Below are 25,680 nucleotides of genomic sequence, written 5' to 3'. Positions count from 1 at the left end.
GATAAACATGAACAAAACCGGTCAGTGAAAGCATCCTCTGTGGTGGCCATCGACTGTGAGCTGTTCACGGAAGGATGGTTGCCTGCGTCATCATCCAGCAGGACGCAAGGGATACTGTACCACCGTGTGAGTAATCCATGTTGGATAGCAGGCTGAGTGCATCTCAAAGACGAGGGGAAATTGGCTGAGGTGTAGCATCCCCTTGGGCAAAGAGAGGGTGTTCTTTGTGGTCAGCTGGTGTAAAGGAGGGCATAGCGTAGCCTAGCGTAGCTTGCTTGCAGTTACTTCAGTGCCAGAGGAGGCGTCTAGTGTTTGAGGCACTCGAGGTAGTTCATTCAGAATGATCTTTGCCTGTTGTTTCACAGTAGCACAAAGCTTGTTTGATCTGCTCCTCATTATTGTACAAAAATGCCTTTAATAGTGAGCACAGTGCTACAGATTTTCATTGTCATTTTTCATGTTTATGCGCAACAGGGGATTAGTTAGGCCTATGTGTATAGACCACACCTACGGACACCACAGAGTGGTGAAGTTGGAAACGAGAGCCTTTACTGTGAATGTCAGTGTCAGAGACACACACTCTCTGTGAGGGAACTCGGAAGGCGGCCACAAGAAATCACAAGAGTATCTAGAGGGGGGGGGGGGGCACTCAGAGAGCACAGAACGCCACCAAGGCCAAATGCCCTATCTCACAATCTTCACGAAAGTGAAAAACAACTCTTGGATCCGCCTCGTGATTTGGATCCACTCCCAAAATGTAATGGGTTCTTCCTTGGCCCCGTGCTAGACTCTTCCACCACGTATCATGAAAATTGGGCTGGTAGAGATAGACAGACAGACAAACAAACACAACAGCACTGAAAACACAACCTCCTTGTCAAAAGTAATTACTGAGGATAGACTAAGGCAGGAGCCAAACTCTGTTCTAACAGGTAACTCAGAATGAACAGGCATGCTCCCGCCGCAAGGTTATCACTATTGAAGAGTGAGCAGGGAACAAACTCCGTAATTGGTTTAAATCGCCCTTCTAATGAGGGCCAGGGGAAGTCCATAATCACACCGTCTCAGGAGGTGATCCTGACATGGCGTCGTCGCTCTTGGGAATTCATCGAGGGTTTCTTGAGCTCTCTGTTACGGTGTCACCTTCAGGCAAATTCTCGAGATGTTACCGTCCAAAGCTAATTAGAGATGTGTCTGGCCATGGGACTGTTCGACTGCATGGCACTGTGGTGTTTCCCGACTTGTGCTTTCTGTGTTTTCAGCATTAAAATGTGCTAATTCCAGCAGATGCTAGTCCATTGCTGACTTGAATTATCTACAGTATATATTTCCATTTAACAGTATCAATAGCATTTTAAAGATGAAACGATTGAAGTCTTGCCTAACCTCCCTATGTGTATTGCTGTCTTAAAGTAACGCTACGCAACAATTTGGCACTTTTTGAGGTATGTTTTTGTTAGGCAACTAGTTTTGTTACCATCCTCAAATTAATTTTGATAGCATATGGTCAAGTGAAGGAAAGATATACACATGTGTCTTCCCCACTAGCCATCCATGATATGGCTATGTAGTTATGTGTAACGGGCTGGAACATCCTGCAAAATTGAAGAAAATTGATTACTTTTTGCCAGCTATACTGCCAAAAGACACCAGTTAGTATGTTGGCAAGCTTCTATCAGTGTCAGCTGGGCTGTTGGTGGTGTTTGCAAGGTTTTTGCATGCCTTTCAGGTAGTTAGCTTACTAGATTTGGACACAACTCTGTATTGCTGCTTTAAGACATGGACCAATAATAAAACCAAATATGTCAGGAAAGGTTAGAGATGATATGATATTGGCATGATGTCTGTATCCAACCAGAAGCAATTTTTGTTTGGTTATTAAGATTGCTCAGAAAGAACATAACACATAGAAGCATGAAGGAATCATTTCAGTGAAAAATACAATGTGTACCAAGGTACCAAAATAACATTTTCTATTATCACACATAATGTGAACCAGCATTAAAGGGATTTATTGTACGTGACATTATCAGGATTTAATCTTTTACCGCAATTCTCGACATGACAAAAAAACATGAATGTAAATATTAACATCCAGTTTGAGAAGGGGATGACTTATAATCACAACAAGGTCTGTCCTAAGTTTGCGAATTAATGTGCTAAAAACGTTTTGCACTGATATCACTTCTTTGATAAAGAAAAATTATGCATAGGCCAACGAAAGTAGAGGAAAAAACACATTGTTTTGTAAAGAACCAGTGGGGTTTTAATGACTTGAAAATGAAAAACATGCTCATTGCCATCCGTTGTTTAAACATGAATGCTGTTTGAGTAAAAAACAGAAAGGAGGGGAAATTGACTGTCTTTGTGTGAAGACTATCTTCTGGGACTACAGCAAACATCAAAACAAATGTATGCTATGTGTTACCGTCTGGCTAATCCAGGTGGGCTTCTTTATCTAACCTTACAGGGTCTCCCTCTGCAGCATGTGGGCGCTTGTTGGTCATTCAAAATAACCACATGAGTAAACAGAAATTAATTGGTTTGGAGGCCTTTTGCTCTCTGTGACTTACAACAACGGGCAGCCATTGTTTTTCTTTGGCCTTTTGATCTGCACAAAATCTTTTACCTGTTATATCTGTTATGTATCTATATTTTTCTGCTGTATGCATATTTATTCAGAAGTTAACAAGTATAGAAACTTTATCAAAATAAGATAAGGACAATTATCAGCAATCATCATACCTTCATTCTACCTGTTGCAAAGGGTTTCTTCTGTGACTCAAGGCCCAATATCCCCCATGCTGAAGTGTTTTCCTAATTACTTGAATTAAATTTTGGTTTGTGGGAATTGGTTAATTAAATGGCACTGAACTGATGAAATCACAAAGTAGAAGGAGTTAGCCAAGGACATCAAATATTTGCACAATAGTTTTGTGGAAGTTCATGGTGGAGAAAAGCTCTTCTCTGGTTTCCCCTAGGTGGCGCTATAGAATGAAGTCAAATGTGGCTCAACGGCAGCCATAGATGCTCATGGCAGGAATAAATACATGAAAAAAAGATTATGTGACATGAAAAGAAAACACAGTGAACCTCCGGTCTCCGATTCTCCCAGTTTAAATTTTCTTTTATCACTCTAATAGCAAAATTCCTCACTTCTGCCCCAAAAATTCCTCAAAATTCCTCACTTCTGCCCCAAAGCAATAACATTCCAACCTTACCTACAAGAATGAGTTAGTCATATTGTGGAAAGGAACCCGGATATGTCTTTACTTTAAGAAATGGTAAAAAAAAAAACTGGCCAAAATTGTCATCTTTATTCACTTTGTCGGCAAATACAAGTTCCGAGCTTTTCCGCCATTTGACTTGTGCAGGAAACACTTTTCAACATTTCTGTTCAAAACAAGAAAAACAAGTCACATATTTAGTAAAGTAAAATACAACTTTGTTGTTTTTCATATTTGTTATGTCATTGACATCCTATCCAGACTGTTGGCAAACAAAGTGTGGCAAAACTTGACATCGTGATCACCTTCCAGTTTAGTAATGTTGAGTCGTTTTCAAACTACACAATAATAAATGTTCCACAATTGTACCTATACTGTATATAGTATAAAGTGTGAGTCAATATTTTAAAACCGCACTCTTTTGGTGTGGGGTTCATGCTGCCAGTGATTATGTGAGCCTGGAGTTCTTGTCAATTGCAAGATGTCCGGATTGCCAGATTATCGCATAGTAACTTTTTATAACTCTACATTAATTGTAAACCTATTCCACAAATGTTTGTCCACATACACAAGACATAGTTTCATTATCTCATTCTGTCACATAAACAACTCCACTTGAGTTTGTGAGGACCCCTGGAAACACATTAATGCTGCATGTCCTAAGTGCAGATAAATCCATGGGTGTATTTATTTGCTATTTAACTCAGTTTATTTGACAATTTAACTCACTAGTCATTCCTGATTACATTTTCTTGTCATTTGTTTGGTTACAGTCATTTAATATGTTATACAGTAATACAGCAACATTTTCTTGCTAATTTATTTAAAAAGAAAAACTGAAATATGAAGGCTGAGCTCCAGAGATGCTGTGTGTGGAGATGAGAGAAACTTCCAGGGCAACCATCAGAGCAACATTCCACCGGCCTGGTGATGAAAAAAAAAAAAGCGCCTAAAGGACTTTCAGACTGTGAGAAACAAGATTTTCTGGTCTGATGAAACAAAGATTGAACTGTTTGGCTTCAATACTAAACATCCCGCCTCAAGAAAAACCAGGCCCCGCTCATCACCTGCCCAGTGTTTTCCTAAAGTTGAAGCATGGTGGTGCCAGCATAAGGCTTTGGGGGCGACTGGTCAGGGTTGAGGGAAGCGGAACGGAGCAAAGTACAGAGACATCCTAAATGAAAACCTGGTCCAGAGCACTCAGGACCTCAGACTGGTTCAGAGACATTCTTAATGAAAACCTGGTCCAGAGACACCCCTAATGAAAACCTGGTCCAGACCGCTCAAAACCTCAGACTGGGCCAAAGGATCACTATCCTAAATGGAAACCTGGTCCAGAGCACTCAGGACCTCAGACTGGTTCAGAGACATTCTTAATGAAAACCTGGTCCAGAGCACTCAGGACCTCAGACTGGGCCAAAGGATCACTATTCGTAATGGAAACCTGGTCCAGAGCAGTCAGGACCTCAGACTGGGCCAAAGGATCGCCTTCCAACAGGACAAAGCACACAGTGGCTTAGGGAGGGTCTAGTGGCCCAGCCAGGACCCTGACTTGAACCCGATCAAACACTTCTGGAGAGACCTGAAAATGGCTGTCCACTGACGGCCCCCATCCAACCTGACAGAGCTTGAGAGGATCTGCAGAGAAGAATGGCAGAAAAGAGAATCCCCAAATCCAGATGCGCAAAGCTTGTCAAGTCATAGTCAGGAAGTCTCAGGGCTGTAATTGCTACCAAAGGGGCTTCAACTAAGCACTGAATTAAGAGTGGGAATACTTATGTTAATGTAATATTTCAGTTTTTCCGATTTTAACACATTTGCAAAAAAAAACCTGCTTATATTTAAAAAATGCTGGCAGTCCCTACCATTCCCCATTAGTTTGACCAGAAATTGCCTTTCCATCTGTTCTTAATTACTTAAATGTAAAAACTATTTGAGCAGTGTTCACATTTGGTCAAGTGTTGTTGATCATTTGCAGTGGTTACATTTTTTGTGTACATCCTATTTATTATTATTATTATTATTATTATTATTATTATTATTATTATTATTATTATTATTATTATTATTCTATTTACTAGAGCCAGGGGAAAGATATTCAGGATAGTTATTTTTTGAACTGTTTATTTTTAGAGACGTACAGTCAATTCCCTGTGGACATTTGCTAAGTGAAGACTTTGAATTTTGAAATGCAGCTTTCATCAACTCTCTTGCTAAAATGCCTCAGGCCTTGACCGGCCTTTTCATCATTCTCCATGCTTCATCTGAGCCCTATTGTCAGTGTTTACTGAAGGGAATATTGCCTTTCAATTTAACTACTACACACACACAATTTTCCCTTTATCTTCCGCAAATGTGTATTTGGCGTGTGCGTTTGTGTGTGTTTGTGTACGTGTACGTGTGTGTGTGTGTGTGTGTGTGTTTGCAGGCATGTGCGAGTGAGTGAGTGTGTGCGGTCTGGGCAGGTGGAACCGGGTGGAGGGGTGGGAGTGGTGGTGTGGGGGGTGGGGGGGGGCCTACTCTCATGGCCTGCCTCTTCCTGATAAGTGGCTGCTTTTGGGATGAGCCCAAATTTCTACATGAAGGTGTTAAATGTGCTGCTTTGATAAGGTTAGTCAGGTGAAGCAACAACCTCATGAATGCCTCTGTTGCATGTTCCGTTCAGCTTCCATGCACACCATAAGCTCCACAGCAGAATCTGTTTATTCATTCCCTACATCCTGCTTAAACATTATACTGATGCTTTTAGTGGAGAATTGTAGTAGATTTGTACATTTGTGATCAAATAGATTTGTACACAGATTCAAGTTTTTGTGGGGCCAAAACCACTTAATGTTTTCCTTAAAGAGGGGGAATTGACCCCATAAATAGCAGCTAAAAAGACTCTTCAATTGTTCCTTAATTTTCAAACTTACATGACAGTACTTTTATACATACCATACAGTATTCCTGAATGTATACTATGCAGTGATCAATATGTCTCTAAACACTTTTGTGGTTTTGTTTCTACTGTTACTAACTTATAATAGTGCCTCTGCGTTGAACTGTTTACAGACACAGTCACTGCATTCTTATCTCAGTCGTTTACAGCTCCACTTTTAATTGTATAAGCAAGACACACGAAACATTGCTCTTTTTAAAGTAGCTATTGAGGGGTTTTGGACTAACACTAGATAGCTAACTATTGAAATAGCATGCAGAAACTCTGCAAATACCACCAACGGATCGAGTTGTCACTGATAAAAGGGATAACTGGTGTCTTGTTTTGACAAAGCCGATCCAACCATACTCTAAACTAGTGTTCTACTTATGTTTGCATATACGTATATATATATACACACACACAAAAAGTGTTCACACTAAGAATGCTAAGCATAGTCAAAACAGACTATTTGAGTAGGGCTTTGAAATAAACATTTCATTTAACATTTTGAGGTATAATTAAGGTTTAAAATAATCAAGAGATGGCCTTCAATCTGTGAACACTTAACTCCTAATAATCCCTTGAGGTTTGATGAACTCAGGAAAAAACGTCAGGACATTTTTAAAGGAGTAACTAAAGGCTTGGCTACATTCAAGGTAAAATTAAAGGCGAATGTAAGCAAATTAAGAGTCCCCTAATATAATGGAAGGGCTTTTGCAAGGTTTCAGGGGGCGAAAAAGTGAAATGTAAGTGTATTTGAAGTGTTTCCTGTTTTGTAGCGATAACGCCTGTAAGCAATGATCACTGCAAGGCCAGGAAAACTTGACTGACACATATTGAACAATTCCTGTTTTTAAATCAGTTATAAAGATTTTCAAAAATATTTGAAGACAACAAAAAAAGAGGTCTTAGCATTTGATAGTCTCTGTTCTAGGCTTCTGTTCACTCTGTTGATGGGAAGTAAAGCACAACTGCTCCATGGGTGAACCAGACCCTTTAGTTCCCTTTGGAGGTACTGAACCCTGCAAGCTTCACCAGTGCATTCGCCGAACCCTTCGTAATTTGAAAAATAAAATATGATTTCTTCAAAACGTAGGTATGTATAAAAATGGCCCGACATTGCTAGTGTGAACCGGGCTATACTGTGTGTGTCTTGACCCCTGCCGAACCCCTGAGAGTGGCTCAACGAACCCCTGGGGTTCGATCTGCTTTAGTTGGAGGTGTATTGTTTATGTTCCGCTGCTGCAATGTTTTGTTTCCCTGTCTTGTTTCTCCTTGTTTAGATGCCTTGACATTTTGTTTTTCAATGCAGTCAGCAAACTCTTGGCTTGGTGGTGAAGCGTGCCTTCCATGCATTTAAAACACGCCAATAATACTAGAGGAAGCATTCATTGGGATGATATTTGTTTATTCTTAGTGGACCACATGTTTTTTTTTTCCTCCGTTCTTCCTCATTGATCAAATGTGTTTTCTTGTGCCATGTAACCAACCCAACACCTTCACAGCCGCTAGGACTGGAAGAGAGTTGGCTCGGGGGGGGGGGGGGGGGGGAAAAGCCACACTCACCTAAGATACTGGCCTAGACTCTTGGAAAATGACTCCTCATGTTTGTCCTCACACACACACACACACACACACACACACACACACACACACACACACACACACACACACACACACACACACACACACACACATAGAGGTCCATGAAGCCAGGCTGGGTTATTTTAACCTTGGCATAGTAATTGAGTGGTTTACAAAATAGCTATCATTCATACAGTTCACTGCCATAGTTCAGATTGGTTGAACAGAGTATTGGAGCTGAGACTGCCCTCAGTCTGCAGGACTAAGATTAACATACTGTAAGAGTAGATGTTATAATACTTCAACCCAGTGATATTATTTTGTTGCATACAACTGTAAAAATACAGTAATTTAACAATCACATTGCATTATTTCCTTCATTACAGAGAAAAAAACACAGTATTTTACAGACTGAAACGGAACATAACACACCAGCAATCTCAATATACACCTCAATATTGGGCAAAACCAGTCAACTATTCACAACAGTACTTTTTGCTTATCGTATCTCATTTTTTTTTTTAAGTGTAATCAACACAAACAAACACTGACTCCAATATCATTTTGGTTTTACATTTCGATGCCTTCCACTTAAATCTTACAGTCCGAACTGAAAGTTTTAAAACAGTAAAGTTGGAGCTTGCGTAATTTTTTTTTTCATAGAACGTAGGTCTGCTATGCCATTGGACAGACAGACACTCAGGGGGCGGGGCTGCTTTTACATCAAAACTTGAGGAAATACGCTGTGACGAGGGTCATGAGCAGGAGGTAAGACGGTAGGTGAGAGACCGCGCTGTTGATGTCGATCATGTCACGCATTCCAGGGCCTGAGGAGATAACACAAAACTGTCACTAGCAGGACCTGGGTTCTTTTTGTTCCCCTTCTTTTCTTGTTAAATGTATATTTATTGAGATTTTCAAACACAAAGACAGTAGACACAATAACACTGGGACCAGCAAACAAACACAACTTTCATCAAATAAGAGAAAAAAAAAGTCTGACACACAGTGGTTAAGATCGTCTGAATTATGACTTACATTTGCAATCATTATTCTTTGTATTTCCACCTCAGAAATGTATTTTATAGTTATATTATAAATAGAATGTTAAAATGACTGCGGAACTTTGAGACTGTCTTGGCTCATATTCCAAACTGCACTCCAGAACCCAGACAGCCCCAAACAAAAAATAAGTGATTCGTTTCTGATCTAAAAACATGACTGCAACTTATTATAGATGATACTAGCTCTTCAGGACTGCAAAACAAGCCTGGCAATGAGAAATCTGAGCGCATTATCATGAAGGGTTGATTCGACTGACGATCAAAGTGTCAGAGGGGTCTGGGGTGCATTCTGGTGCTGTAATGTGATTTGCAATAACTCAGTCATTACCCCCCCCCCCTCCCACACACACACACACACACACACACACTCTACAGTTTACACTGTGGGTGCAGAATTTAGCTTAATGTGTGTAGTATTGTGTTAATGGATTCTTATGGAACATCTTACAAAACCCCTAGTCATACAGCTGTCATAAACCAGTTATAAACATGTTATGGCAAATAGCATGCATTTTCATTCGTCATTTCAGAAATTTCACTTTTTAGATATCACGTTTGTAAAAACAAATAACTGATTATAGTCACATTAGACAGACAAGTGCCATGGTTATGCCAGTCTTACCACAGAGGGATAGTGTCAAGTGCTACCAAAATCTTACCATATAAGATGATGCTTGCGTTCGTAATGCCCATAATATTCATGGCAACACACGTGTAGTTTCCATAGTCCTCTTCAGACACGTTGAAAAAAGAGAGCATGGACTGTTTGCCTTTGTTTTCAATCTTCACTCCATTTGGCCCGTTCAGGAGTCTATGAAACAAGCAAACGCAGACGAGAGACAAAATAAGCTAACAAAGTTAATTGTACAGTATTTCGCTACCCTAGAATAATAAGGTTCTATCTGACATTTTTGTCAAAATTGAGTTATTCACATATTCCTATTCTGGCAGAATTTATGAACATTATTTAAGGTGTTAAAAAAAAAAAAAAAAAAATTGAGTGTTTTATTCTGAAAAATGTGCCCCATTTGTCAGTTTTGGTAAATGCAATGCTAAAACTTTAAACCTCAATATCTCAAAACTGACCTGAATGCAGATAGAACTTTATTATTCTGAGGTAGCGATTTGCGTAAGGTGTGAACGTATACACTTACTTTCTGTCCTCCTTATACCATTCAAAGTCCGCCAAGGGAACGGCGGAGGCTTCACACTGTAGCATGCCTCTCTGACCAACCCCAATTAATGAATTCCTCGCTCTTGAAATGACAGGGGGATCTGCAGATTACAAAGAAAAAGACACTTGTACAGTTTCACATTCATTAAGATCAACACAGTGGCTATTTTTTTTTTAATCTTCAGCTGACACAAGCAATATGCAGGAAATACAGTCAAAACAGACATCTATCAAATTTTTTTTTAAGTGAAAAGATTTGAAAGACTTTCAATACTGAATCTGAAGTACAGCTTACAGTTTACGGTGACACGAACAATCTTCACATCGGGGGCTGAGACGTAGTTTGTTGACATGCATTCGTACACTCCAGACTGTTCTTTGGTAATGGCTGTGATCTCCACGTACTCCCCCTCAGTAAGAAACCGACTTGTAGGAACACCTGTTGGAGAGACGGAAAAGAGAAATGTGCATCTTCAAAAACTCTAACCATTGCACAGGATCGAGTCACTCATCCAAGAGGACAACTTTTGGTTCATGTGGCATCTGCATACTTAAACTTTAGCCTCTCAGTCAGGAGAGATCATCCTTCATCATTTTTTATTCAGGGAGAATTGACTGAGCACAGGGCTCTTTTGCAGCAATGCCCTGACTGAGGCTACAGAATACAGAAGAACAATAAATAAACAAACCATAAGTAACAGACAAAATAAATAAATAAATAAAACGTATAAAAAAATTAAGTATTAAAAAAAGAGAGAATCATTTAAAACAACAGCATTGAGGCACATCCTTAGCATCTTAAAGGCTCTTTAATTGGCTGACAGACTAAAACTTTGTTAGTTTCAAATCCACATGAATAGTGTTCCATTTATGGGAAGCAAAAAACTTAAAAGCTGTTTTACCTATATTAGTTTTTGTAAGGGGGATTTCAAGAGAGATGACGGGCTTTGTGACCGTGTGTTATGACAGATGGATTTTAATTTTAAAAGTGACATGAGATAATTAGGCAGGTTTTCCCACTTAGGCTTTATAAACAAATAAAAGACAGATCAAGAGGGAAATGGGAAATGTGCAATGTACGGATTGGGAACACCAAAAATGAAGGCAAAATGAAAGGAAAGAGAGCTGATGGTTGGAACGTGGTCTTAGTGTTTCTGACACCACAGTGTGTGTCGACAAAATGTCATTTTTGTCTCTTTGCCTTCATTTTAACGATGGTCATGATTAGCATATTACCAGGACACTGTGGCCAGGCTTGGGTTTGGAGAATAAACTCAAATAGCAAGTACTGCAAATACTGCTTATCAAATAAAATAAATAATACAACTAATATCTGGCATATGTGCTCAGCCACTAGTGTTGATGGCAGAGTTCTCACCATTTTGTTATTTTGTGTCATGTCACATTACATACTGTATGTCATGCATGCGTAGATGCTGCTAACCAAGTTAGCATAGTTGCTTTGAAAGGACTGTAATTGTCTGTAATTGTCCAAGCAGTGTAAAATAGTCTGTTGCTTCCTGCCCATAAGGTAGCTGGAATGTTCAGCCCTACATTTATTAATACCTTCAAAGACACAACCCTTTTATGAGCAGCACTATACATTGATTTACAGGCTTTGGTCCTGAGCGGAAAATGTATGACCCATGTTATGTTCATGTTAAGGAGTATTGCAATAACAGTGGTACCTAATGGTGTTATTTTTAAAGCCTTTCCCCCCCTCAGACACCAGTGAAATTGAGACATGAGTTTTTTCTCTCAAATGCCCATTTCGCAGAGTCATTTCCACCATTTTAATTGTGCACCACACAAACCAATTACAACCGACCAGCATGGAGCAAATATTGGTTTAATAACCCTGGCTGCATCCTAATTTTTTTTTTTGGTATGTGGGAGGGGGGCTGGGGGGTATTTTTATCTCACAGATGAAAATAGTAAGAGAGAGTTACAAGCATAGCCATTACACCCAGCAGCTAATCCATGGCTCATAATGAGGCGATTTGCCCATGCTGTGGAAAGATTATTGCAATAGGAAGGAAGTTATTGAGGGGGAGAACACATGATGGGAAATAAATCACAACTTCCCACAGCTTGCTGTCGGAGAGGTAACGCACTCGTTAGATCAAGATTGAAACAGCCGCTCCCCGTTATATAGCACTCAAAGTAGGCTCCCCGAAGAGCTCGGGGGCCCTTCTATAAGTGCATACCAGGAATACACATGTGGGAGCTGCTTTATGCCACGCGCCACACGTCTTCAATCTGACTGGGGGGAACGGATCAATGATGAGAAGAGACCACGAGTCTGCAGACAGTGCACAATCAGGTGTGTGAGAAACACCACATCCACATTTAGACGGGAACATGAGTGGCCCTCTGGAGGACGGTCCAGATTGGCGTGCGGACGTGTTAGAAGCGTGTGTAAACGGAAGTGTAAATGTGTCCACGCAAACGTGTTAATAGCATGTGTAAGCGGAAGTGTAAATGTGTTCACGCAAACGTGTTAATAGCATGTGTAAAAGGAAGTGTTAATTTGTTCATGCAAACGGACGTTAAAAGTTAACCCACTCCACATATAGGAACTGATGGCATTTGCAACAGTTAGACCCTTTTTGTATGTACTTATAGTGCCAGTGGTTCCCAAACAGGTTTGATCGCAATGCAGAGGAGTGGAAAACTTGTGGGGAGATAGAACCTGATCTTATAAATCAGAACCTGATTCCGAATAATGACTACATGATCTCATAGCATTTCTCAATATTGTGATGTTTTTGGCACTGGTAGGTGCATTTCTTGGTTGTCTGCCAAAGACAGTAAATCACACATTTGTAGAATAGAAACAAAGCCATAAAAATGCATGTATGTGAGATGTGAAAGTGTGCTTGCTTGACCAATGTATAGAGAGATGCCACTGAGGGTTTTGCTATTCAACTCCAATTATTCTAAAAATGCTCAGACCTTTAAAAGCGACTGAAGGACACTGAAACAAGACCAACTTCCTCTACCTCATCAAACGAGCCCTTGAAATGCACTTAACTAGGTCGGCCATTCTCAACATTTAAATGGGTCATTCCGCGTCTTTTGAGTACAACCTAGGGTTGTGCAAATGCTTGGAAAAATCCCGAACTGTTGTGTTTCATATTGACAGCATGACGAATTCTCCTACTGCAGACTGAGAAGATTAGTCCTCTGTGTTGGCACAGCACGCTTCAGGGTTTACAATGAATTAAGAAACAAATTAACGGATGGCATTACTCATATAATGAGATTCCTCTCTGCTAATGATTTTATAATCAGCCACTGACCATTATTAATGTTTGTCAACACATTGTGTTGTGATAGGCAGTCGGGTGTTTTGAATGAAAAACACCAGAGTACTCACACAAAACCACTACCTCACTGTCTATCTATGACAGTGTTCACAGTAGTGCTTTCTTTGTTAGACAGTCATATTTACCAGCAAAATAACAACACTAGGATAGTGGTTCAGAAGGTAGAGGAGTCCTTCAGCAATCCGAAGGTTGCTAGTTCGGTCACGACTTCTCCTCACCAAGTGCCTATGTGTCCTTGAACAAAAACACTAAACCCCCAACTGCTCCTGAAGTGCAGGTTGGAACCTGATATAGCCTCCATCATCGGTGTGTGTGAATGGGTAGATGTTTGAGGAATTCATCTGTAAAGCGCTTTGAGTGCTCTGTGAGTAGAAAAGCGCTATATACTACATGCTGTCCATTTACAACACTTCTACAGTATGTTTACGCCACACACACATAAGCGCACAAGGACACAGACGTTTTGTAGTACTGTATATCACTGTCCATACAGTATTTGCAGTCTATCCAATATTACTCACACCATGAAAAGAAAAGAGAGTTTAAACAGAATATCTCTCCCTTGATAGATATTTTCTTATACTGTGGATGTAAATAACTTCTTTCAGGATATTGCCATTTTGCTGGATGACTGATTTTGCACTGTCAGTGTTAAATGGATGCTTACTGGTGTGAGTTTGAGCAGATAATGCCGGAATATGTGAACTTTCCCTGAATGAACTTTACTGTCTTTGATGTCTGATCTCCATCAAAGACTGAGGTGAAAGAACCAAACACGCTTTCATATACAGTATATATATACTATATTTATAAAATAAATACATGTATAAGCTTGCAGTAGCCTTCAGTTCCATCACTGAATGCAGTGAGCGGTCACACTTTATTTGGATGTTCAGATTATAAACAAACTATGTGTTGAAACTCTGTTGAAACTACAACTTTTGGTTGAGGTTAGGGTAAGAGATTAGGTTTTGTTAAGGCGATGTTCAATGAACAATTACCATAGAAAGAATGAACTTGAATTTCAAGTGTTACCATGTATATTACCCAGTAGTGCTGTATACTGTGGTGGTTGTCTTGCCACTTACACATTAAAATGTTCTTTAAAAATAAGTCAGGATATTCAAGAGGCCGGATACATAAGTAATGCTAGACATTCACAAATAACTCAGAAGCTACAGGGAGACAGACACTGACAGAAGGACCAATGTGTCAATAATTTAGACAAAACAGACTTATCATGGTACGAATTTGGTCCAAGATGATCGAGAGGTATTCCATGGGAGATTTATTAGCTGAGTGGTAATCAATTATTTTAATGAAATTCACTTTCGCTCCTGAGAATAATAGGCATCATATTTGGCAGCTGTCTTTGTCCGATGCCAGTAGTCTGTCATTTTAGCATAGAAGAGAGCCATTGGCATCCGACAGGATAACGTACACGTGCTGTAAGAATAGTGTTTCATCCACGATCGGCTGAAATGGAGGTAAGGTCCCACTAAACAATACTGAACACTCTAATTACACAGTGATTTATTATAGCTAATGGCTTATTAATAATGTACTTTGGCTACGAGTGTTGTTGGTGTGGTGCCTGAAGCACTGGTGGTCTACAATTTGTGTGATCAATCCATCTCTGAATAAAAGGCATATTCAAAAAATTCAAAAGTGTACTTTCTCTCAAATTGTGTTTGCTATCAAGAAGCTTGGTCCTCTGTGCAGTTTACCCCATGCCAGCTAGAAACTTTGTCCTTCACAACAGGAGGTCCGAGTCAGCTGTTATAATTGAAAGCAATGCTCTTCCAGTGCTGTCAATGACGTGCAGTAAACTGCAAGATGTGAATCCGTCTAGAGGTGCTATATCACAACTCACAGCACTTCAAAAAAAATCTGACGAGCACTTCCTTCCAGTCTGATAATTGCATAGTGCATAGGGGGTCAGAATACCTCAAATATAGATTAAACAGAGATTTTCAAAATACACCCAACAGACAAAGACTTTTAAAAATGATTGTTAAAATTACCCCTGCATGACTGTATTTCCATCAGCAACTCACAGCCTTTCGTCTAGGAGTAAAAAATAATTCCCCCCTACGTCAAAGTGCTCTCAGCGGCCCCATTCAGAGGCTCGGCGAAAGCCCCAGGGGTTGCCAAAGTCACACTTTAGAGTTGGTAATGGAAAGAAACAGGAGAGGTGGAACAGACTGGGAATACGTGTTGTGTTCGGGCTTCATTGGGGATGTGACTGGTTTAATAACATGGAGAAGGGGACTGATTGTGCATAAAACACAAGAGTACGGCTTGATGGCTACGGGTTTTGCACTCGGCTTAGCTGAGAGACCAGCAGTCATTAGCTGGTCCGCTGGGGACCAGCACAATGCCAGGGATTTGAGTTAATCAGGTGGCTCACTTACACCTCCAAGCCTTTTTTCAGACTGCAAGCTCTCTGTGGATGAAAAAATGCACAATGCTTTAACCTTGACGTTTTGGTAGTTCTTAGTAGTTCTTTTTTATTTTACCAGATTTCATGTCTGGTATTTGTGGTATGAGCACTGATGTTGGCTAGGCAACTGTAACTATGTTTGGTTTGGAACTGGGAAAAACAACGAACAAAAAGTGAATTATTAACAGGACCCTAATGGAATACAGGGTACACCCCTTAATGTGGAAGGACATAATTCTATAAACACAATTAGTCCGAGGAACAAAACATGAAAGTGACGTTTTTAGTAGTTCTTAGTAGTTCTTTATTATTTTAGATCAATGGAATTATCCTCAGTCATTTTTTTGGGTACCATTATATGTCTTGTAAGAAGGAATGCTGGAATTATGGGAAAAGCATTATTTCAAGCATTAAGACTGATTGTTTATCATGTTCTTATAAATAACCAACTCAATTAGGCACAGTTTAGTGTAAATGCACTTTTTTCCTTTTACAAAACCTCCTTCCTTGTGAACCCCCTAGATACACTGTCCCTGCAGCACATCACTCACTGAACTGCACAGCGTAGACGGCTCCCCAGCTCTCTATATTAGTCTGGCCCTTATACAAACATGGGAATTACTGCAAATGAGAATAAGTGTGCTTATACTCTGAGCAAGAACATCCAGTACATACTGACTAACCTCTTGTTTCTGTGTGCCCCTCTTTTCAGGTGTCCTACATTTCTCAAAATGTGGTTTTAATCTGTTTTTTAATCTTGATTGCAACCCGACGACAGCATTTGACATTGAGATAGATTGGCTCTGCAGCAGCTTGCCCTGAGAAGGTCTGTCATCCGTGTAGAGAGACAAGGACACCTGTCAGGGTCCAGGCAGTGAAGCAAGACTCTATTTTACTGTACACAGCGGGCACACACAACACAAGGGACCATCCATGCAGGTGGATTGAGTGGATAGAAAATCCACCATGAGGTTTCTATGAATATACCATGACAAGTGCCTCTCAATACATACAATATACAGTTTCAAGACAGTCTGCAATACTGTAGGTGCTTACAGGCTCACCTGCTTTCATAAAACATGTCGTTCTTACAGCAGAAACACATAATTCGCTGACACGATTCTTGTGTAAAAATTGACAATTTTTTGCTGAAGACAGGCTTTATTTAGAGGCAACACGGAGGCTTTCGTGCCCCCTCACGCTCTAAAACAGGAACGGGAGGCCGGTGCACAGTCCTAATCTATTTTGAACCGCTGCCAGAGAACATCAAATCACAAGGTCTGAGCAGACTGTGAGCAGAAGTGAATGGCCTCATTCAACCTTCCTATCTGCACTTGGGTTACTGTGAAAAGGGATAATTCTAGACTATTCTATGGACTGCCGTGAATGCCCTCTAAAAAAAGAGATAAATGATTGTACAGTTGTTCAACAATTAAACAACTGATCCTTACGAGTATCAGTAATACATTTATATGTAATTTATTGATTATATGTATTGTCATTCTTCCATGTGGGACTTGAGCCTGTAATAAAGTGTATTATCATTCAACGAGAATTCTACCAATTCCACCAAATTAAATATGTTCCACATACAAAGGTGCCAATTGTATTACATGAAAATCCAAATAATACAACATTTAGTCGGCCCTATTTTACAACCACATCACAATTTGAACAAATGTGTCGAGATCTATACAGCAATACTGCATGTGGTATCCTAACAGGAACTATTTCAGAACTATACGGAGACGATGGCTCAGTCAGTTACTCAAAAAAGAATAGCATAGTGTTCCGCATTCTTGTGGAACTTCTCTTACCAAGGACATCTTGTCATTATGATGTCATTCATAAATGTGAAATTCCATCCTCAACATCCATGAGGTGTGAGGTGTACATTCCAAGGGCAGGAATTCTGTCCCAGCTATGAGGTATTTCCGGGCGAACTGACCTTATTACAACGGCCTATCGACTAGTTGTCATCTTTTTTTGATAAACTGACAAAATATAAGTACAGAGACAATCACAAACATAGTGGGGGAAAAAAGCAGAGTTTTAAGCTTCAACTTTTAATTAACGTGTATTATGGCCTTTTCCACACATGACTAGTTCTACGCTAGCATGTGATCAATCAATCAATCAATCAATACATTTATGTATTTGATCACTGTCCGTGTACATTCATGAACATTAAAATGTAAATGAACCCAATTATAGCCATAAGGCTGGTTTCCATTGGCATGGTCCTTAAGTGTATTAAATCCACGGATGAAAGGAACAGAGATAGTGCTCGTGTCTGTTAACACGCTAGAATCTGGTCATAGCGTTTGTTTATTGACAGTGTAAAACATCCTAACAGACTAACATCTCTCTCATTTGTTTGCCTCAAGGCAAAATTGTTGGATTTCGTGTCTGGTATTTGTCCTATGAGCACTGATGTTGGCTAGGCAACTGTAACTATGTTTGGTTTGGAACTGGGAAAAACAACGACCAAAAACTGAATTATTAACAGGACCCCTAATGGAATACAGGGTACACCCCTTAATGTGGAAGTACATCATTCTATAAACACAATTAATCTGGGGAGCAAAACATGAAAGTGAAAAATCTTTTGGTAATTGGATGTTTACATAGAAATAGTGGTGTATGTGGAATAAACGACCCCAGGGTGTGGAGTTCAACTACAACCATAACATGACTACCACGGTGTGAATGTTTTTAATAACTGCACACCTCGTCTTGGTTTTTATTTCTTTAGTTAGTTTAGTTATACTACTTAGTTTAGTTATACTACTACTACTACTACTACTACTACTACTACTACAATCCTCATGCTATAAATGTAAAGAAAGTCAATGATACTTCGATTACTTTGAAATCCTCAAAGTCAACAACTGAGTCTGCTTGAATAGTGGGTGTAAATGAAGGTAGGGACAAATAGTCTCACTGTCTCACCAGTTGATTTGTATTTGATTGCCAAAGCAAAGTTGAACTGTTTAGACAAAACAGTCTTTCTAATACATACTGCTTTATAATATATAACATGGTTCAATTGTTATCTCTTTCAAATAAACCATTTAAACAATTTTAGAGAAGAGAAAATATGGTGTATGAAATTATGGATCTAATGGGGTTCATTTTAACTGGGAATGAGCGTGGGCCTGTGACAACACTAATCATACTGTTAGCTTATTTGACAGCTTATGTGACACTGATTCGACAAATGGGAAAGCAAGACTGTTATTATGTGGTGTGTTAAAAGAAATGCTAGAGTATTTTTTGCCATGTGATATTATATATAAATAGGCTGCCAAACAGCCTTAACATTTTTTCATGGTACAAGAAAGCTCTCAAGGTGAACAATGACATGGTCAATCAAAGACTTATCTTACAAACCCTATCTAACATACTGTATATATATATATAAATGTTAAGGGTTGGTGAATGACTGAAAAAGTATAAATGACTGAAGAAATGTTTTTTTTTAAACATTGTTTTGGCAAAACGGTGGGGCATTGGTTTGTCCCTCACCATCAGACTGCCAGAACACTAATCAACCAAAGATAAGCAGACAGCCAGTTCTGCCCCCAGCAGCCCAACAGTTTTCCAACGGCCTTTTGCCATCACAGAAGCCTTCACCGGCCTTTTGCCATCACAGAAGCCTCCACCTGCCTTTTGCCATCACAGAAGCCTTCACCGGCCTTTTGCCATCACAGAAGCCTTCACCGGACTTGCCATCACAGAAGCCTACTAGTTAGATTTTTGTTTATTTTACCACCATAATGTCTTCTGACTGCATTTACTGTAACAAGGTTGTCTCCCCCTCGACTCAATCGATTTCCCCAATGCAACTTATTTGATGTTATATTGGCGAGCCTACGCATAAAGTTCAGAAAATTGATCAGGATCATAGTCCAACAACAACAACAACAACAATAACACATTTGAGGTTTGGCTACACAGCGCCTCAGAGGTACACATCTGCTACAGTGCAAAGTGGTGTTGTGTAGAGTTCTGCTCACAGCTCCCATGTGTCCATTACACTGTGGACAAGTGGAGCGGTGTTGATATCTCAAAAGCACCAAAAATCAATGCAATACAAACAAAGAAGGAGATAAAACTTAAGAAGGGCAATAGTGTGATTGCGGAACAGCATTGCTTCACAATGGTGCGTGATTGAGCAATCAGACTAATAATAATAATCCTAGGAAGAAGAATAACAATTACTATAACAACACTAATTTTTAGAATATAACTCCCATGATGGCACTTGGGGAGAGAAACTGTTAACAGACCATAATCAAAACAAATTCCATAAGATGCCGTAAGATCAGAAATGAGGTAAACATCAGTGTCCCCACTTTAAAAGAGTACGTCTGTTTGCCTTCATGCAAGCATTTGACCCACATCCTCTCACTATAAAAAGGAAATATATTTTCAGCCAAGAAACTACTTCCACTTTCTTGGCTTGCATCTAGACATTGACAGAATGGGGACAATTCATTTTGATATATGATGATAAAAATAATGCTTTCTCAGCAAACTAGAAAAAAGGTTATGTGCAAAAAAATAAAGAGTTTAGTTCTAAATGCCCCAATTACCACAAGATGGGTTCATAATTGAGCATAAACCTTTTCCTGTGCGTTTCACTCAGCTGACCTGTGACACACAGGTTTATGGGGACAAATGCTGGCTGAAGAGGCGTCTCCAGTTCAGAGGCGCCTCCAGTTCATCTTCTCCTTCAGTTTCAAAGCGGAAACTTTCACTCGCGTCTCCAATTTTGCCACTTTTCTGTCAAAAGGTCATCTCAGCAACTTGATAAATGACAGCAAAATTGACAAATGTCCTGAATGGAAGTGCCCGAAGAACAGGTCAAAACTGAGAGCGGTCCCAGCAAATTCGATAGTCCAGATCACAGTTCAGCACTCAGAATGATATATCAGCACACCCACCGCCCTTTTTACACTCTTTTTTTTCAGCCTGGGCATATTGATCAGACAATTTGTTCCACTTTTAACTATCGTGGCTAACCGCCTCTATAAATGTCATAGTTTAATCAGAAAATCTCAAACAGATTCCCTCTCATGCACTGAGATCAATGCCATAGGCACTTTCCAAAAAAACACTGACCGATCAATTTCGAGCGACCGTATTTAATTCTAATGAATACTTAATCAATTTTTTTTCAGTTAAAATATCAGCATTGCTCAATCACGTACAGAGCGGCGATATTTTCCAAAATATCATCATTAGCAGTCTCAGACATGGCCGTGATCGTTTAATACTTTATGATCCAGCTCAATCCTGGTAATTGAGTTAACCTATCTCCTTATGGATGTTTTGAGTGTGGTGTGCATATGAATCCAGGCCTTTAGTCGTCTCAAACCCAACATGAGCGACTTCACTGAAATCCCCATTTGCCCTTGAGTTTTCAGAACCAAATGCTCTGAACGAAACAAGAACAATGTTCCAACACTGGCAAACAAATGTATGAAAATGCTGAAAGCCATCATATTATTGATTCACCAAATACATTAATCAATTGCAATACAAGTAGTAAGGAAAGTATGGTATCATCTCACAGAAGGCTTTCATGGGACCTTAGCTCAGGATTCAGACTAGCCCCTGCATTATTAATAAGGGACAGGCTGAGCCCAGCTGTTTCTGCATCTTATTCCAGTTTCACTGCCACACACCATCCCTGTGCTCTGCTCGTGCCAAACACCAGAATATCACCAGTCCTCATTTGCTCTTCTCACCGCTTTCACTTATTAAAACATGAATCATTATGGTGGTGCAGAAGCTTTTTTTTTTTTTAAATAACTTAAAGGCGGTGAATTAAAAGGACATTACACACTCCTTTGAAGGAGATCTTTAATTCAACATGCCAAGGATCGAAAGACCAAGGCAGATATTATATATATATTTGTCTCTTCAGTTATCTTCCAAGAGAAACAGTTTCAAAACGATGATGTGTGTGTGTGTCTCTGTGTGTGTGAATGGAAAATCTGACACCCAGTAGATCAGCTCACGAGTTTTGAGTCCAGTGGTGGAATTACACCTCACACACACACACACATATACACACGCATGCACATACAAACACACATAAGAAAGGCGAGATTCTACCCAAGGTTAAAGTCAAGGGGAAATGGATGCCGTAAAAATACTCTGTTTATGGAAAAAGTAGCTGCAAGTGTAGATCTATTAATTTAAAGTTAAGATGGAAGTGCAAGAAGGTGTATGGTTTTGGGGCTATGCAATATTGTGATTATCTAAGATCTAACAGCAACACATGTTGGAATAATCCAACCTCTTTTCTACTCAGCTGCATTTTCATAATGCACAGTTCCAGCAGGAGGTGCACTTCAATTTCTATGTTTAATAAGATTTTTGGACACTTCAATGAATCATCGTGCGAGCCACGCAGTGGGACCTATTTTTTATACAACGGAATAAGTGGCTCACAGAATACGTTATCCCTTTAAAAAACAGTAAAGAAAGAAAAACCCTGAACCTTCAAAACACTCCGCAGCATCTAGCTTTTTAGTTCACAGAGGGCACACTGTGATGAATTATCCACGTTTAAAACGTAGTCAAAGGCGCCCTCTGAGGAATAGCATCAGATGACATGTTATTAAGCTGTAATGAAGAGCTTCTTCAGTCACTGAGGCACTCGAGCTCTGGGGTTAGGGCAGCTTCCTCTGCTATCGAGGGGTGTGTGTGTGTGCTTGTGTGTGTGTGTTTGTGTGTGTTTGTGTGTGTGTGTGTGTGTGTGTGTGTGTGTGTGTGTGTGTGTGTGTGTGTGTGTGTGTGTGTGTGTGTCTGTGTGTGTGTGTGTCTGTGTGTGTGTGTGCGTGTTCGTGGAGGGGGGTGATGCCACGCAGAAGCCTCAAGTGAGCCAATCATGTCAGATGAGATGAGCCTCCAAGATGACATACCCCACCCCACCCCTGCCCCAGTTCCCCCAGTTGCCACGCCGACCCCCCACCCACCCCACCAAAAAGGCAAACAGATGCAGGCAGCGGCTGCCTCAGCTATCCTCCATTATTAATGATCGGAGTTCAGGCTGAATTAGCACTGCTAGTGATTTATGAACACGGAGCAGGAAACCCATCCAGTAGAACGTTCACACCTGTCTCTGTCTACCTGAAGAAGAAGAAAAAAAAGAAGAAGGAAAAAAAATAGAGATTGGGCACGGACATTGCACCGAGGCCTCTAAGACGCTGACACCTCGTGTAAAATGATCTGTCCTCTTGAACTCCCCCTTTGTGCCGTACTCTCATTTTCCCTCCAAATCTCTGTGTGCGGCTGGCCAAACGTGAAACTGATTCCACGGTCTAACCTTTCAAAGCACTTTAGGCTGAATTAAGCGCCTAGAGGCAATTGTATTGTTATGGCGCTATACAAATAAAATTGAATTGAATTGAATTGAATTGAATTGAATTGAATTGAATTGAATTGAATTGAATTGAATTGAATTGAATTGAATTGAATTGAATTGAATTGAATTGAATTGAATTGAATGCGTTTAGTCTTATACAATAATGTTGGATGTGGGAGAAGGCATCGCATCATGATATCCACGTCTCCCATGCATATGATGATGCTGATTGGCATGGATGAATAGAGAATCTTTGTGTACCAATCATGTTTCATCTTCACAGTCACCAGTAACTGGAGACCCATTTCTTATATGTGTCACCATACTTTACATATGAAGATGACTGTTATTCTGACTGTGATGTTCATCTCCCACATCAAGAGATATTTTTTGTTAGTGGGCAATATCAGGCCACTTAACTTTAACTAATGGGGTTCAATTCATCTCTTACGCTGCATGGTCGAGACAATGACAAGATGGAACCTCTTCTAAACTATAGAGACTGTCACAAGATGAGACGTACTTAATTGTTTTATAAACTGTTCACTGAACTTCAAGTTGTTCTTAAGACAAACTGATTTCAATCTTATTATGAAAGCCAACAGATATGCGGTCTGTCTTTAGCCTACTGCCTCATTAGGAATGGATTCTCAGTAGCTAGCACGGTTCTTTGCTTATTACCACATCTAATTAATGTGTCTTAATCATGTAAAGTCATCTTACTATAATCCTGTCATGGGGTATTTAGTCCTGGTATGCAAACTGAACCCCCCAAACTCTGCCTATATACAGCATGTATGCACATGTGTATGTGTGTGTCTGTTTGTGTGTTTGTGTGTGTGTGTGTGTTTGTGTTTAGTATGCATGTGTGTAGTGTGCTTGTATCACTGTATGCTCAATCCTCCTAGCTGAGTTCACCTTTCTGTATGTATGTGTGTGTGTGTGTGTGTGTGTGTGTGTGTGTGTGTGTGTGTGTGTGTGTGTGTGTGTGTGTGTGTGTGTGTGTGTGTGTATGTATGTATGTATGTATGTATGTATGTATGTATGTATGTATGTATGTATGTATGTATGTATGTATGTGAATGTTTGTGTTCATAATGCACGTGTGCAGTATGCTGGTGGGTACTTTCAGAGAACAGGTAAAAAAGAGGGTAGTAGAGTTACGAGAAAGTAAATGTCCCTTCTGACGTGTAAATTACCTTAGCAGAATGAAAGAAAACCAGCCCAATCAAAACCATAATTTTCACCATGTGGCTCGGTATTCAGAGCTCTACACCTGGTGAGCCTCTCAAAGGAACGGCCACACTTAACACGGCTAAACAAAGCCAAAAACTGTAAAACACCTGATGTCGCCGATTGTAAACTTAGAGTGGAATGGCAAGAGGTAGTAATTTAAGCATTTTCTGCACACCTAAACCAAAAGCCTTTTTTAAAGGAACCCACTCAAGGAAAAAAACTAGCCACAAATCAGCACCGACAGCCAACTCCACATGTATGTCTTGGCGAAGACAGTTAAAGCTATGACTATCATGGATAATCCTTTTTGTTAAAGCTGACAATCACGTTATGAGAACAACACCTGACATCCATAGTATTCTCTGGATGTAACACTTCTGTAGATGTTTAAGGCACTCTGATTCATGCCATGCCAACAGTATCCAGAAGTCTCCAGTGTATGACTGCCTAACTGAATCCCCTGTGTCTTCTATGCTTGAACCTACCATTCTACCATTCCATTGACATAAAAATGTCACAGACAACAAACCTTGTCACACTGACAAGACAAAATGAAACCTTTGAATGGGCTCAATTGAAATCTGAGGTGAATGTAGAAATTCCAGTCTCCATAGTTGATATCACAATTATCTGTGATGTTTTCCAAATTGCCTTGAGAGCAGGAACCATTCCACTTCAAGTATACCATAACCCCTATATCTTTTCAAAGCTTAGGATCAAAAGCTTTTCAGCCCTTTCCCTCCCACCAACACTCCTTCTTTTCATTGACGTGCTCATCGTTGTATAGAAAACATACGTATATACCGCCTCTTTTCATCCTACTATCTCTATGATGTCTACCTTTCCACATTTAAAACCTTCAGTGTGCCTCTCGGCGGAGTGCCGAGTACAGAGCAGCTTGCATATTACACTCTGAAAGAATCCGATTTAGAATTCATTCAACCTCGGAATGTTTCCTTTGTGTCAATAATACACGTACTTCTGCCATTGACACATTTTCCATGGATTTCTTTTCGTTCGGTCTATTCCCATTCCGTAGCATTAGGGAACGTGGTGCTCGTCAATGGAACGGTTGGCTCCCTCTCTGGGATCAACCCTGGTGTGGCGCTTGGTCACGCGGGGGGCAATAGGGCACTGCTCTGTGTAGGCATGTCTGCCCGCCTTCACCCCCTCCGAGGCGCCTCACAGGGCCCTGTGGCCTCCGGTCGGCAGACCTCTTTGGCCTGTGTGGGCCATACGTTTAGTCAGTAGCTTTGTGACAAAGTTAATCAAAGTTGATCAGAGTTACTGACCATAGTCAATTAATTAAAATTGGGCAC

At 40.1% G+C, this 25,680-nt stretch overlaps 1 protein-coding gene across 1 annotated transcript in view; it reads right to left on the bottom strand.

The window, feature by feature from the left end:
* Positions 1–8,457: 8,457 nt before the first annotated feature.
* The window catches only part of opcml (opioid binding protein/cell adhesion molecule-like), a gene marked incomplete at both ends in the record, with an annotated part of 71,158 nt that continues 53,935 nt past the window's right edge, over positions 8,458–25,680 (bottom strand). The window contains 4 exons of the mRNA XM_080835074.1: positions 8,458–8,561; positions 9,458–9,609; positions 9,953–10,073; positions 10,268–10,411. Coding sequence (XP_080691200.1) covers positions 8,458–8,561; positions 9,458–9,609; positions 9,953–10,073; positions 10,268–10,411 — 521 coding nt within the window. The remainder of the gene's footprint in view (positions 8,562–9,457; positions 9,610–9,952; positions 10,074–10,267; positions 10,412–25,680) is intronic.

Source organism: Sprattus sprattus, assembly GCF_963457725.1.
Source record: "Sprattus sprattus genome assembly, chromosome: 1".
Classification (NCBI taxonomy): Eukaryota; Metazoa; Chordata; class Actinopteri; order Clupeiformes; family Clupeidae; genus Sprattus; species Sprattus sprattus.
Note: the sequence above shows the minus strand (reverse complement) of the source record. Positions and strands in the feature narration are given on the sequence as shown.